This window comes from Haplochromis burtoni, unplaced genomic scaffold (genome assembly GCF_018398535.1).
Source record: "Haplochromis burtoni strain Fernald_Lab_line unplaced genomic scaffold, NCSU_Asbu1 Contig_77, whole genome shotgun sequence".
Taxonomy (NCBI): Eukaryota; Metazoa; Chordata; class Actinopteri; order Cichliformes; family Cichlidae; genus Haplochromis; species Haplochromis burtoni.
In genome coordinates, this window is record NW_024582438.1 from 2,313,758 (window position 1) to 2,329,016 (window position 15,259).

Sequence of the window (15,259 nt, forward strand, 5' to 3'; positions counted from 1 at the left end):
GTACTCCCCCCCCCCTCCCCCTCATACTGATACCAAGTCCTGAATTGGTATCAGTATCGGAGCGCACCTGTGTGTATTCTGAGGCTTTGGGAGCACCACTCATCATTTCACATTTCTTGGAATAATTTGTGTTGATATAACACAGTTTGCTTTGTGGAGTTTGAGATGACAAGAAAATACTTGTCTTGTTCTTGACTTGTGTCAAGAACAAGACAAGTATTTTCTTGCTATACTTGTCCGTGAAGTAATTAAGCTGATCTGAAATACATAACTGTTTCAAATGGGTTTGATACTAGGACTGCATATGAATATGAATTTGTATATATTCTGTAAGTATTTATTTTTAATGTAAATTTGTACATAATACAGATGGTTCTACCTCTATCAAATCTGTGTAAATAAATACCAGATGACTACCACATGAATTTAAAAATAACTTGGTGTTGTTTTAATTGGACTTCAAGCGTCATTTTTAAAAAAAAATTTTTTAAACACCCACAAAACTGTTTTAGATTTTCAGGTACTTCATTTCCTTTGGAATTGACAGACTGCGTGAAATGAATGGTAAGTTCCACTGGAAAAAAACAACTTAAAAAACATCCACTTAAAAAAACAACAACAAACCCCTATAGTTCCCTAATGGGTTTGGGAACCAAGCTTCACCAGTTGGCAATGCTTAGTGGAAATGATCTGAAATTGCGTTTTCAGGAACTAATATTGTGAAAGGTTATACAGGGAGTGCAGAATTATTAGGCAAGTTGTATTTTTGAGGAATAATTTTATTATTGAACAACAACCATGTTCTCAATGAACCCAAAAAACTCATTAATATCAAAGCTGAATGTTTTTGGAAGTAGTTTGTAGTTTGTTTTTAGTTTTAGCTATTTTAGGGGGATATCTGTGTGTGCAGGTGACTATTACTGTGCATAATTATTAGGCAACTTAACAAAAAACAAATATATACCCATTTCAATTATTTATTTTTACCAGTGAAACCAATATAACATCTCCACATTCACAAATATACATTTCTGACATTCAAAAACAAAACAAAAACAAATCAGCGACCAATATAGCCACCTTTCTTTGCAAGGACACTCAAAAGCCTGCCATCCATGGATTCTGTCAGTGTTTTGATCTGTTCACCATCAACATTGCGTGCAGCAGCAACCACAGCCTCCCAGACACTGTTCAGAGAGGTGTACTGTTTTCCCTCCTTGTAAATCTCACATTTGATGATGGACCACAGGTTCTCAATGGGGTTCAGATCAGGTGAACAAGGAGGCCATGTCATTAGTTTTTCTTCTTTTATACCCTTTCTTGCCAGCCACGCTGTGGAGTACTTGGACGCGTGTGATGGAGCATTGTCCTGCATGAAAATCATGTTTTTCTTGAAGGATGCAGACTTCTTCCTGTACCACTGCTTGAAGAAGGTGTCTTCCAGAAACTGGCAGTAGGACTGGGAGTTGAGCTTGACTCCATCCTCAACCCGAAAAGGCCCCACAAGCTCATCTTTGATGATACCAGCCCAAACCAGTACTCCACCTCCACCTTGCTGGCGTCTGAGTCGGACTGGAGCTCTCTGCCCTTTACCAATCCAGCCACGGGCCCATCCGTCTGGCCCATCAAGACTCACTCTCAAGGTTTGGAGGCCTATCTCCACCCACCACCACTTCCCCTGCCAGTGGCGGACTCCCTCAGGTGTCGGTGCGTTGGTGGTTCTTTGTGTCTGGGGGTGGGCGTCCGGGTACACACCGGCTCACTCCTTGGCGGCCGCTTATCGGGGCCTGGAGCCTGGGGCTCGCTCGGGCCACTTCGGAGGTGGGGTGCCCCCGGCCTCTCGGCCTGGGGCTCGGTCACTCAGGCACAGCTGGCTGCCGGCGGAGCTCACGGGCGCGTCACTGCAACTCCCCCTGGCTTCTGCTCCGCGGCTGCTGAGTGAGCCCTCATCTGGGACTCTCCTCAGCTCTTACTGGGACAGTGGCGCGGCTGCCCCTCTGTTGGTCTTCCTTGGTCTCTTGTGTTCTGGGGGCCTCTGGATGTCTGGAGTTTTGATCTCCTCCATACCTGCTTCATACCCTGGAGGACGGGGCTGTGGCTCCCCACACTCCCTAGCAGATCGTTACATGGAGAAACCTTTGGAATGCAAGCATGCTGATCCACACAGGTATGCACACAGGTGTACACACGGGTATTCACAGACGCGGACTACAGCTTTCTTGGCTGCTGCCTCAAAGCACATTGTGCGCTGTCTATCTTGCGTGCTGCACAATATCGTTTATTATTTAGTATCTACTGATATCTACTGCTAGCTAGTTTATTGTGATGGTGCCGTTTTTTTTATTATGTTGCTCTTTGTTGTTTGCTTTCTCTTCTGTTTTTTTTCTCCATACAGGTGACCCAGGTGTTTTTTTTTTTTTTTTTTTTTTCTTTCTTCCCCCCCTTCTCACCGTCTCTTCTCCCCTTTGGTTTTCTTTCTCTCCCTCTCTTTCTTTCATTCTTTCTCCCTGTCCTATCCCCCAGTCATGTCTGTCCCGTTTGTAGGAACTGAAAATAAAATAAATTCATAATTATAATAAAGGTCAATCAAATGGACCAATATGGCAAGGCCATGATGATCCACTTGGTAAAATAAATCCGCTTGGCATCTTTCTTGGCCTTAAGACAACAATTCTGATGGCTAAAGATCCAAACGGGACACAAAAAAAAAAAAAAAAAAAAAGACTCACTCTCATTTCATCAGTCCATAAAACCTTAGAAAAACAGTCTTGAGATATTTCTTGGCCCAGTCTTGACGTTTCAGCTTGTGTGTCTTGTTCAGTGGTGGTCGTCTTTCAGCCTTTCTTACCTTGGCCATGTCTCTGAGTATTGCACACCTTGTGCTTTTGGGCACTCCAGTGATGTTGCAGCTCTGAAATATGGCCAAACTGGTGGCAAGTGGCATCTTGGCAGCTGCACGCTTGACTTTTCTCAGTTCATGGGCAGTTATTTTGCGCCTTGGTTTTTCCACACGCTTCTTGCGACCCTGTTGACTATTTTGAATGAAACGCTTGATTGTTCGATGATCACGCTTCAGAAGCTTTGCAATTTTGAGACTGCTGCATCCCTCTGCAAGATATCTCACTATTTTTGACTTTTCTGAGCCTGTCAAGTCCTTCTTTTGACCCATTTTGCCAAAGGAAAGGACGTTGCCTAATAATTATGCAAACCTTGATTATAGATCTTCTCTTTTATTGGTATCTTAACATGGAAACTTTTTGAAAGACAAATATTTTCTTAATGGCAGTTTATTGGTTTCTGTGCAAAACTGTTTAAAATGGGCTCAACCAAAACACGTCCTTTCAAAATGGCACAACTGCAGATAAACAACGTGTAGGTGGTTGGACAGCAATCGTTCGAATAGCACCCTATCCCTTTAAGTCAGTCAGACTCTAGGGTGGGACAAAAAGTGAATGATTAAATGTGACCATAAAGCACAAAGGAAAAGTCCTCTCTGCAGCCCTTCTGAAGGGTTGCTCTGATAACATGGTTTTTATTCTGGTGAAGACTAGAAAAGCAGCCTGAAATGAACCTGAAACCTACACCTACGCTCAGGCATAATGAATGCTTTTATTGTCTGACTTGCACTAAAGCATGACTGAACATGAGCTTGTGTTACAGAGCAGCATGGGTAACAAGTACAAAGCAGATAATATTCACTGTAAAATCCTTCCTTTTTTTTTTTTTTTTTTTAACCAACTGTTTTTACAGCGAAGATTAGTACAAATACAAAGTATGTTGTCTGTGGACTGAGCCAAAAACTCAGCTGGTGTAGTCACAACTTGCTTGGTGGAAAGTTTGGTCGTCAGTGATAAACAAATATATATTACTAACAACAAAGATGACATGTGAACGTTCATCTGGAGGATGTAAAAACCAGAATGTGGAAAAACTAGAACAATTGCCGTGAGATGGAGCGATGTTAGCAACCAAACATGCAAACAGTGAGCAGGAAGTGAAAAGAAAAACCAAAACGTTAACTGTAACCTCAGTGCATCTGGAGACAGCTCAGTTAGGGCCAAAGTGTCAACGCGAATTAATGTCCTTACCCACAGTTTGAGTATTTTAAGCTCGTCGTGACACCACAGCTTCTTCCTGGCTGGACGTGCCTTGTTTTTGTAAGTTTACTCTCTAACTTAAGAGAGTACAGTAACCTGCAAAATTGGTTTCTTTCTGCTCAACAATACCAGCATGTTCTTCACTCTGGAGATGGTCAACACACACCAACAACTGCATGATGGTGATGATGTTTAGTGAGCTGTCACGGTCTTCAGAATCCAGAACTGATAGTTCCAAAGTTAAGTGACAGGATTAGAGGAAACGTTTTTGTGAACCCTTTAGAATCAGCTGCATTTCTACTCTGATTATTAATAAATGTGGTCTGATCTTCATCCAAGACACATTAATAGATGTGTTTGGTTGTTTGTTTTTTTTATCACACTGAATAATAAGAATAAGAGTCTGGGTTTGAAAGTGCATATGAATGAATTTGTGACCAAAAGATGAATTGGTTGGAACCTTGCCTCAAGCACAACTTTCACAGGACCTCAGAAGAACCATTTTAGAGGTTCATAAAGCTCAGAAAAGACTACAAAAGCAATTCTAGAGCCCAGTCCAGGATGTCCATTAGTCTGCATTAAGACACAATGTCTCATTCATAAGGTGTTACTGCTCTCCCTGGGAACTAACATCTTGCAAAGATTATACCAACAAAAAGACACGTAGTCCTGAAAAAGGTGATGAAGCAGCCAGAGTGACAGGAGAACATTGCAATAGCAAAAAATACCAAATAATAATCAGGTAATAGAACGAAAATAAGAAAACATAAACCAAAACGGTGCCGCCTAAGATCAAAGGCTAACTGGATGATCTGGAAAGCATCAGGTATTCTTTGAACATATGTACGTTATACTTACTGGGAAGCACGGCAGAGGAACCATCAGGGTTTGAGCTTCTTTGCTTTCCTGATGCATGAATGCACTGAAACTGGGGGGGAACAATGAATGGTGACTATAAGGGCAGCAATACCTGACATAAAACCGGCGGAGCACACAAATGAATGGACAGCAGAACGGTTGCAAAAGAAGAAATTCATGTTTTGGAACGAACAAACCAGAGTCGTGACCTCAACCCAATTTGTAATGTTGTAGTGCGATCAGAAGAGGGCTTGTGAATCGCGTCATAAACTGAAACTGATGCATTTTTATTTATTTTTTTAGGAGGAGGAAATGTGCAAGTTATAAACGGTTGCAGGAAACATTCCCTGTTCTCGCTGTACAGTTTTTTCCAACCTGGACTGTTAATGTTCAATCTGTGTGCTTAAAGATTTGAACAAACATTTGAGTGTTAGTTCAGTCAGACCGGTTTTTCTTAATTACGACTTAATAAAGATTAATACAATGACCCCCTAAAGCTGTGGATATCCTTTTACCTTCAGCAGACAGTTAACAGTGAGTCATTATTTAATGAAAGGTTTAGTCCTGAGCATTCAAAACTTTTTCCACTTCCCCAAGCTGGCCATTTTATCTTACCCAAACCTCAGCAGCTGTGTTCAAGGGGAAGCAGGTGTTTGCCGTGTAGGCTTGTGTTATCAGGGCAACGGTCAAGTCAAATAAAAGGAGGCGTGACAGCTTACCCTTAAGCTTTGCGCAGACTCCTGCTTTCATAACTCTCCCAGAAAGAGTACATGACGCTCAACATTGGCAGTTGTAAGCATCTTTGAGGACGAGGGTTTCGGTTAGGCTGTGGTGAAGCATCTGATGCTGGTGGCACATTATCAGCTATAAATACTACTGATCAAAAGCTGTATAAGAGGCCCCCCAAGGGTTTTAGTGGAAGTAAAATGTGTGCAGATAAAGCTGCTGTGTGGCCGTCTAATCGAATTGAAGCAAAACATCCATCAACAGAAATTCCAATGATCCTTCGAGCATATAAAAATGAAAAAGAACTTAAGAAAGTCTTTCAGGTTCCTGTTTTTAAATAGTGAGTGAAGAATCTGTGTTTAACGAGATAGAGGAAGTTGGCAATGCGATGAGCTGTTCTCTGACTCTTTATGACAATACATTTGAAATACGCTTTGTACTGACGCTTGTTTCCCTGAATGCTATGAGTACATCTTTAAGTTTTGCAGTGATGCTCTTTTCGATGACTGTTTAGATAAGGTGTACGTCAATATTCAGTATTAGAGTCACACTGTGTCAGTTGTATGTTTTACAGTGAAAACAAACAAACGCAACAACAGATATCGAGGTAAAATTTTCATACATGTAAATCAGGCTTTGCAGGTGTGTAAAGACGTCATTTTCAATTTTGGATTTGGCCTGAAGAGCTACGATGGGCATTTCACAGCAATTAAAATAAAACAAAAGTCAAACTTGCCTCTGAACTCAAAAGGATTTATCCATAACCTGTCTTTTTTTACATTTCGCCTTTTCCAGTTTGATATATTTGAACAAAAACACATGAACAAACGTGCTAAGAGTCGTTTTTTTGAACACTAATTGGAAAGAAACCAGTGTCTAGTTTTTTTTAAGCTTCTGTTTGCTTTAAAAGTGTTGCAACACTGTTGAACTGCCCCGTTAACAATAAAGGGAAGTGCCTGAGAACTCAAAGTACAATCAAGAGGATCTTAGTAACCTGCAATAAAAAGTCTCAAACTCAGTTTTACTAAATGTTTTATTTTTTTCCTTTTTGATTAACAAATTTCCTCTGAATATGTGATGAATTCTTGATGTCCCTCCTTCCCCCTTAAAAACAATTCTTTATACATCTGTGGTCAGTGCTCTCACACGTGTTCTGCTCCCTATCTTGACACTGATCTGAAACACTTTGGGCCTTGTTTCCTTGGTAGACAGTTTCTTGGTCCCTTATCTTGGCACAGATGACACTTAAAACGGACAGCTTCACACTTGTTGCTCGTGCTATAGACACACAGTCACATCCTGATCATAGCACAAGACAGAGACGGTTTAAAAAAAACCAAAAAAAAAACCCAGCCTTAACCAAAAACCAAAACTGAAAAAGTTTTCAAAGCAACAAGACAGAAAACTCTGCTTTACAGCTGCTGTAAACACATATGCAAATAGCACGCCTTTTTTTTTTTTTTTTTGTAAACTAATTACACATTTTTAAGGGCTACAGTTGGATTAACATTTGGACGGTGATGATTGGAGAAGCCTTTTCAGTGCAGATGGATAAAAAAAATGTGACTAAACAGGACACACGTCAAATACATGTAAGAGGAACCCTCTAAATAGCTACACTCCAGTTTCCTTCCTCTTCAGTGATCCCTGTAACTTCTGGTCCAGTCTGGTTTTGGAGAGCGTCTGAGGCCTCAGTTTGGGGCCAGAGACAGGAGGAGGACAGTTCTCATTTTCCTCTTCGTCACAGACTGTGGCTGAGGACACAGAGGAGTGGCTTTTTGCTGGGATGGTTTCCCCCCGCTGAACTCTAGCTGGAGCCCCCTGCTGTTGGGACATGGCGGTTCGGAGGCAGTTGAGCCACTGCTGCTTGTGGTAGACGTCACTCACATGCAGTGTGTGGGTCTGGCCGTGAGAAGGATCCAGAGAGCTCACGCGGAAAACATTCTTAGCTAGAGAAGAAGAGAATAAAAGTGGCAGTCAGAAAAATAATACTGATGCTTTGAAGCTACAGGATTCTGGAAAATCCTTTTTAATGACACTCAAAAAAGAAAAAAAGAATTCTTCGCCAGTTCATTCAGCATTATAAACACCAGTCCTATAAGAATCCATAATCTCCCACCTCACCCAACCTCCTCTGCATGTTTCTTCTAAAGAGTGAGTCAACACAATGGTACGGACAACTTGTGAGCAAATACAAAAAGGGCCGCCAGTCGTGGCAAGCCAAGTGTGAATTATAACATGACTCAGCAGGTTCACTCTGGTGTGCAGTGTGCTTTAACCCCGTAAAGCCCAAACTATTAAATATTACCAGAGAACTCGAGTGTTTATTGAACTTACAGACCAGTTAATTTATTTTGTTAAATAAATATTAATTAACATCACTAATAATTATGAAAAAGAATATCAATTAAAAATAAAGAACGCCCATCAATGGATGTTTTTGGAGTATGTTGTGTGGTTTAACATATCAGTCCAAAATTTCCCATCAAAAACTGGTAAAGTGGATAAAACCTGACGCAAGGATGAACATGTGTAATTAGGTCATATCAGGTTAGTGTGACTGTGTACTGCTGCTCTTGGCTTCACCATTTTAGCGAAAAGCATACTTTGGAAGTGGACCACTACTAAGCCCCCCCTTCTTCTAGCAGGAGAATATGACTGAGGTTTGTAAATGAAAGTTGGCGAGAGAAGAAGCAAGACGCAGCTACTGACTGGATTCATGCATCCATGCATGCTGAATATTTGTGGAGTTACAACTAAGACATTTTCAGTTATAAAGGTATTAGTTTTACTATAAAAGATGCATTTCTAATAATTTAGTCTACAAAAATTAAGCACAGAAAAAGAAAGCGTCCAAAGTGACATCTTATAATTGTTTTGTCTAACTGATGGTCTAAAACCCCAAAACTCCTCAAGTTTACACTGATATGAACTCCCGTCTATTATTGAAGCCATCAGACGTCAACCCACCTTTCTCTCCATTGGTGAAAGCCCCTCTGAAGGACCCGCCCATGCGGATCTCTCCATCCTGCAGGTCCTCCATGGCCAAGTCTCGAACAGGGATGGGCTGTCGATACACCTGGAAGCAGCTCCTTTCGTTGCGCGTCACCGGCCGAGTCAGAACGAGCAGCTCAGAGAAGAGGAACACGTGCAGCCTCTGAGGCAGCACAGTAACAGAGCGTGAAACTTCAAAACGACACGAACGGCGTGCAGATACTGTAACAGCGAGAAGAAGCATCCATTCTTACCGAGCCGCTCTTGTTCCTCAGCTCGCCGTGACACAGAAGTGTCTTACACTTATCTATGAGGGGGTCCCGCTGCTTATCGTCCAGAAACTCCAGTTTGTCAATGTAATACTGGCACTCAGACTCCCCCTTTCTCACGTTGATATCGGACAGGATCTCCTGGATTATAGTGATCTGGATAATAAAAAGTTATCATAAAATGATGGTGTATTTTATTTGCAACAAACATGCAAATTGCCAGATTATGTGGCACGCAGGTAACGTACTGCTGTCTCCAGACTGGTCACGTCTGGGTGATCGGGAGGCGTGTGTCTGAGGATCTCTCGCAGCAGCAGCGGGTATTTTACCAGACGTGAACGAGGGATGTCAAGGAAGCTCCAGAGGTCCAACTTCCTGCTGAAGGGTGACTCCAAACAGCGCTGCAGGAAATCCTGCACCCGCCTGTCCTGCTTTTTCTGGTCCAGCAGGGCTTTGGCGGCAAGCTGGTTGCTGCAGTAGTTTTTGTAGGCGTTCAGACGGGGCAGCTGAGAGAAAAACAGTCGGAGGCAAAACATTTAACGGTGCACTTTTCATGTCTTTAAAAAAAAAAAAGAAAAGAAAGAAAATATCTAAAGGCTGCTTGTCGGATTAGTTTCAGGTTTTTTAAAATGATTTTCAGTTTCCTCAAAAGCATCTTAAATATGAATATTAGCTGATGGCAGGCTGTGAAGTTTCAGTCAGCGTCATCAGTTCTAAAGTAAACGTGATCTCTACTGCCACCCTATGAAGACTATTGTTAAAAAAAAAAGGTAAAATTAGAGTGAAAGAATAAATTAAATAAGAATCTGCAACCAATTTACTCATGCAACATTAAATATACAAATTATTGTCATGTACAGCTAACTATTAAAAAAATGATATAAGTACCAATTCTAGCAAATAATATTTTAACTTTAGTGAGTTTAGCAAGAATTTTTATAATATTTGTATTAAAATGTCCTAACTTGGCAAAGCCTTATAGGATAAACATCCACTAAATACACTCACTGCTAAATTAATGAGGTACAAATTATGGGCTCTTTTGTAGCACAGATTTAATAAAGTGCTGGAAACACTTATGATAACAATCATACAGTTGCTGCATATTTGTTGGCTACACATCCACAACAATAATCTCCTGGTCAAACGCATCCAATTTGAGCCGATCTGAGCTTTGTGGTGTGACTTGACATGTTTTCCTGCTGGATGGGCATATGGTCATAAAAGGATAGCCATGGTCAGCAAGAATACTCACGTAGGCTGTGGTGTTTAAACAGTGTTCAATTGATACTAAGGCAACCAAAGTGTGCCACAAAAATATCCCAACACCATTATACCACCACCACCAGCCTAAACCGGTGATACAAGGCAGGATGGATCCATGCTTTTATTTTGAAATTGAGACTCGTCAGACCGGTCAACATTTTTCCAATCTTCTGATGTCTAATTTTGGTAAGTCGTGTGAACTGGGATCAGTTTTCTGCTCTTAGCTGACAGGATTGGCACCTAGTGTGGTCTTCTGCTGTTGTAGACCATCTGCTTCAAGATTTTACTGTAGCTGTAATGAATGGCTAAGTTACTTTTGGCTTCCTATGAGCTCAAAGCAGTCTGGCCCTCTCCTCTGATCTCCAAACTTCTCCAGAGTGGTCACATCTGGGTGATCAATGCAGTGCTTCTGAAAATCATCTTGACCGTGTCTACTGGGCTAAATGCACTGATTTGATACCAAATGAGTGGCCGATTAGATATCTGTGTTATCAAGGTGAGTGTATATTCTCAGGATAATGTTACTGTATTCATACCCAGTCTATCACTATCTGCCCGATCTGTGCTACTGTTCCATCAGAGCCAGTTCCCTCCGTCAGCTTCACCAATAACTCTGCAGAATGTTAAAAAGAGAGAGAGAAAAAAAGAGAGACACATTTGTTAGTGAAAAACAAACTGCTTCCAGTTTTATATCCAAGTTAGCGAGAGCTCACCTTCGTGTAGAGGGATATATGCATCCAAGTCGCCAAAGATGTGAGCCAGCTCCTCCTCTGTCATGATGGAAAGCTTTAGCATCGGATCGTGGTACGCCTAAACACAAAAGCAGCAGTTTGAGTAAAAAAGGAAGCTGAAATGTTGGATTCTTCTATTTTTACTCAAATATTCTACTAACCTTTCGGGCAAGTTGAAGATCTTCGATGAGGTCCTGCTCTCCCCTGTACAGTTCATAAATTGCCTGAGAATAAAACAAATGCCGGAGGGATTACTTTCTCAGCTCTCAGCACATTTAAGATCCTGCTCCTGACTTAAGGCTGAGCTGCACAACCTCTTGTCTCTTGATCTCTTTTGTTGAGAACGTGCTCTTCTGATGGACGTCCAGCGTCTCCGACCACAGCGTGCTGTTTCTCCGTTTCGTGGGGGTTGGACCTGAAGCTTTGCTGCCAGCTTTGAGGGACATCCCTGGTGACTTGGTATCACGTGATGACATTGACTACAAAAAAAACAAAGGCTGTTGTTATTGAAGATGGTACGGGGTAAGTGTTGTTTTTAAGTGTCACAGCACAGCGCTCACCTGGATGGTCTGACCAAAGCGCCGCACTGCTCCATTCTTTGAAGGAGATATCAAGTTGACGAGGGATGAAACTTTGGCAAGTGATCTGACACGCTTGTTACTGGGTTCCTAAAAAAAGAAAAATACAATTATAATAAACTAAAACTGTAGGATTTATTTATAATTGAAGCTATTGGCATTTTTAAATAGCCTCACACACAATTTACTCATATTCCTTTCATCTATCTTCTTAAATGCTTAGTCTATTTAGCAACAGCAGTAAAACACCTGCATGACATGAAACTGATCTGCTCTCTTAACAGTTTCAGTTTAGTCTCAGGACTGTTTGCTGTGCAGATGTATTTATGTTGCACTTAGATCTACAGTCTGACTATGTGATCTCCAGTGAAACACACACTGAGAAGTTATATCCATGAACAAAGTGTCTGCTTGGTTAGATCTCTTCTTGTACTTCACACGGTTCTCCTACACATTTGAGGGAGAATTTCAGCTTTCTCAGCTCTTCCTTTCAAATATCCGAGTAGAGGAACTTTGCTCCTGCTTCTACAGCACAGAAACATAGTGTAAATGCTACGCTGATGTGCTGAACTGAACCCTGAATTTATGACAATCACAGCACCAAGAGACGCACTGCTTGTATACTCTTTCACAGTTATTTCCTCAGCCGGTCTGAGGCATAGCAGGATTATCCTCAGCCTGCATGATTCAGGCTGTCTGTGACGACAACCCGAGTCATGCAGAAGGATTAAAGTTTATGGTAGAGATGCATTCAGGTGCAGAAAGGAGGCTTTCCGACTCTCACCTTGAGGTCGAAGCTGGACAGGCTGACGGTATCATCCTCCTTCTCTTTGCGCTTTCTTTTCTGCAGCAACAAAACACAAGATAGCGGTTACTTTTAAAGGCCCGATGAGTGTTTAAACAACAGATTTAAAGCAGCATCTCTTATATGAACATAACAACGACAACAGTCCAAAATGTTATCCTGCTACCCATGACCAGATGCAATACGTATATGGGGGTTTCCTGTCTGAGATTGGGACTTTGACGGGAGACTACCCATGGCAGTGTTCTCTGTTGACACACAATGAGTCCATGTTGTGTTATTATTTGGGTGAAAAGTATGCATTTCTCCATTATTTGTGACAGGTGTAAAAATAAGCCGCAGCACAACTTTACTAAAAATTGAACTAGCCTTTTACAGGCTCAAACCTTACCAAAAGCCTCTCAGGCAAAGTTTTTGGAAAACCATACAAGCCATATAAGACATGGATCAAGAGAGCTGTTCAGTTTACAAAGAGATAATTGTGTGAGGGCCTGATCGCTGTAATAAAACATGATACCGTTGCATATCAAACATGAACTCACTAGGCTGAAATCCCACGGAGTCCCAGGAGTGAGGAAGGTGAAGGAGCTGCCTCTCTGCAGTGGTGGTCTGTGGGAAATTAAACAAATCATGTTTGGCCTTGCACAATGAAAACACATTTATAGCATGGTCGTTACACAATGGCAGCTTTTCATTTTCTGGTATCTTATCAACATGGTCAGCAACAATATGCGAGTCTTACAGTATAACATGGAAGCATTTTTGTGACCCTTTATGTTGCAGTTATGTTTCAAATATGTGCTCTGGGATGACTGAGGCACAACAAAGCCATTTAAGGAGCTGTGCGGTTCTGTTGTGCTACTTGTCAATTATGGCGACAAAACAATGAAACTACACAGTTTCTGTCAGGGTCGAGGCCAAGGGGCAGCTGCACCCACTACTGCAAAACCCCACTAACAGTGCTCATGACTCTGAGGAATGAGTAGAACCAGTACTGTAAAAGTTTTGTTGAGAGTCATGAGATCTGATTTACTGACGTCACGTTAACCATTGTTAACAGTCACCACTTTCTGGGAAAAAACAGTTGGAGCCAATCACATTTTTTGAAATCCGTATCTGATATTATACTGTTTGCATTTTTTGAAAGTCTGCAAGTACAAATACAGGTGCAGTGCATGGCCATCAAATTAAAGCCACAGTACACTAATCAAAACGAAGCATTATAAAGCAGGGTGATCAAATAACAACAGTGTTTTATAACATAAACATCTATATAGTGTTTATAATGCACATATAATATTAGCCTTAAATGATTTGGGGAATGTTTTTTAAGTTAAGCCCAGTTTAATATTTAGAATGTAATGTTATGACCAAAAGATGTAACCTCATGAACTCGTGTGGGCTAACCTTAACCCACATGTATGTTGTTGGAGGGTGTATATGCAGTTGTTTTGGGTCACTTCTGTTTGGTGAGAATGACTCCCACGTAAGGAAAAAGGTCAAAAATTTGGAGATTCACAGAAAGTGCATGTTACAAGCCTCAATGAGATGTGCTGTATAAAGCGTAGACTGACTGCAGCTTTTGCAGTCTACCAAATGCACATATTGCAATTTCAACTTGAAAAAATTATTCAACCCTAAATGATACAACAAATAATGTTCTTTTTGCAAACTTTTGCACAGGTCTGATTACAACGTCTCTCCACCTGTAGTATTTTGATGGTAATTTGCAATAAAAGAAACGAACAACCTGTAAACAAAGTTTTGTTCCCTCCCCACAACAAATAAAGATGTATTTTACAGAGGATGACATTATTACAGCCCTAATATAAAGATGATGTCTACTGCACAGGAAACTGTACAAATCCTAAATCACACACACATATGCATGTAAAAATTAAATTAATTATCTCTTTATTAAAACAAGATAAGCAGACATATGTGTATTTTCAGTCGATTGGTTGGCTTCCGAGGTGCACTTGAAAGCACCTTTTGCCAGTTACAATACCAGCCCTGCCCGTCACAGTTGGCCGACCGGGTAATGGATAAAATGTTTGCTGTAGTATACTGTACTATATTGCAAAAGTTCTGTCGAATAAATAATTATGCTATCACCTTTTCGCAGCTACGTGCTTCTTAGAGCTGTTTCTTCGTAAGGTTTGAGGCGAGGGCTCGGCAGCGCTGATCATACTGGTCGTAGACGTCCTCGATGACACCCTGCGAAGTTTGTGTCTTTTGTTTTCCGTCGCGCTTCCGCTAAATTCTTCGTTTTCTTCCATTTCCCGTGGCTATACGTTGTGAGATGAGTTATACCCGAAATTGTTTATGACTAAGCGATGAAGATAGAAAAACCAAACGTATGAAAACTGGCCCTATACGTACAAAGAAAACAGAAGATCGATGACAACAGAAGACACAGCACGGCGGAAGTTTGAATATGGCGGATTCTTGGAAATGGACCAATCAGGATACGTCTCGGAGCTCCGCTGCTAGACTAGGTGGGAGGAGCCAGTCTGAGCTCGTCCGCGTTTCATAACGAAAGATAATGAAAACCAGCCTATCAGAGTTAGCGGGGTGCACAAAACCTGCAGTATGAATTGACTGGGGACAAGACAACACTGATCCATTCTGATCCATCAAAACTGATTTATGCTGATTCAGTTTGTTTGACTGTCCACTCCGTGCAAGGCAGAAAGCCTACTCACGCAGTCCAAAGACATGCTAATTAGATTAGCTGGTTATTCTAAATTGGCCAAAGGTGAACGCTTGTCTGACTCTCCATGTTAGCTCTGTGATGGACTGGCAAAGTGTCTGGGGTGTGGTCAGCTCAGATAACCTCCAGTGACCCTACACCTTGTATGAAGTCATTTTTGACAAACTTTACACTATCAGAAATGACACTTAGGGAAAATTGAAAACTTGCCACAGAAAACAT

General features: G+C 41.3%; 1 protein-coding gene across 1 annotated transcript; it reads right to left on the reverse strand.

The window, feature by feature from the left end:
- Nucleotides 1–6,696: 6,696 nt before the first annotated feature.
- On the reverse strand, nucleotides 6,697–14,778 carry LOC102297003 (neuroepithelial cell-transforming gene 1 protein). Its single transcript, XM_005929043.3, has 12 exons — nucleotides 14,440–14,778; nucleotides 12,867–12,933; nucleotides 12,304–12,363; nucleotides 11,502–11,609; nucleotides 11,256–11,420; nucleotides 11,103–11,165; nucleotides 10,924–11,020; nucleotides 10,747–10,823; nucleotides 9,193–9,450; nucleotides 8,930–9,100; nucleotides 8,652–8,838; nucleotides 6,697–7,630 (listed from the first exon to the last, which is right to left on the reverse strand). The coding sequence occupies exons 1-12, from the start codon at nucleotides 14,601–14,603 to the stop codon at nucleotides 7,296–7,298; spliced, it is 1,752 nt and encodes a 583-aa protein (XP_005929105.1). The 5' UTR covers nucleotides 14,604–14,778; the 3' UTR covers nucleotides 6,697–7,295.
- Between the last annotated feature and the right edge of the window lie 481 nt (nucleotides 14,779–15,259).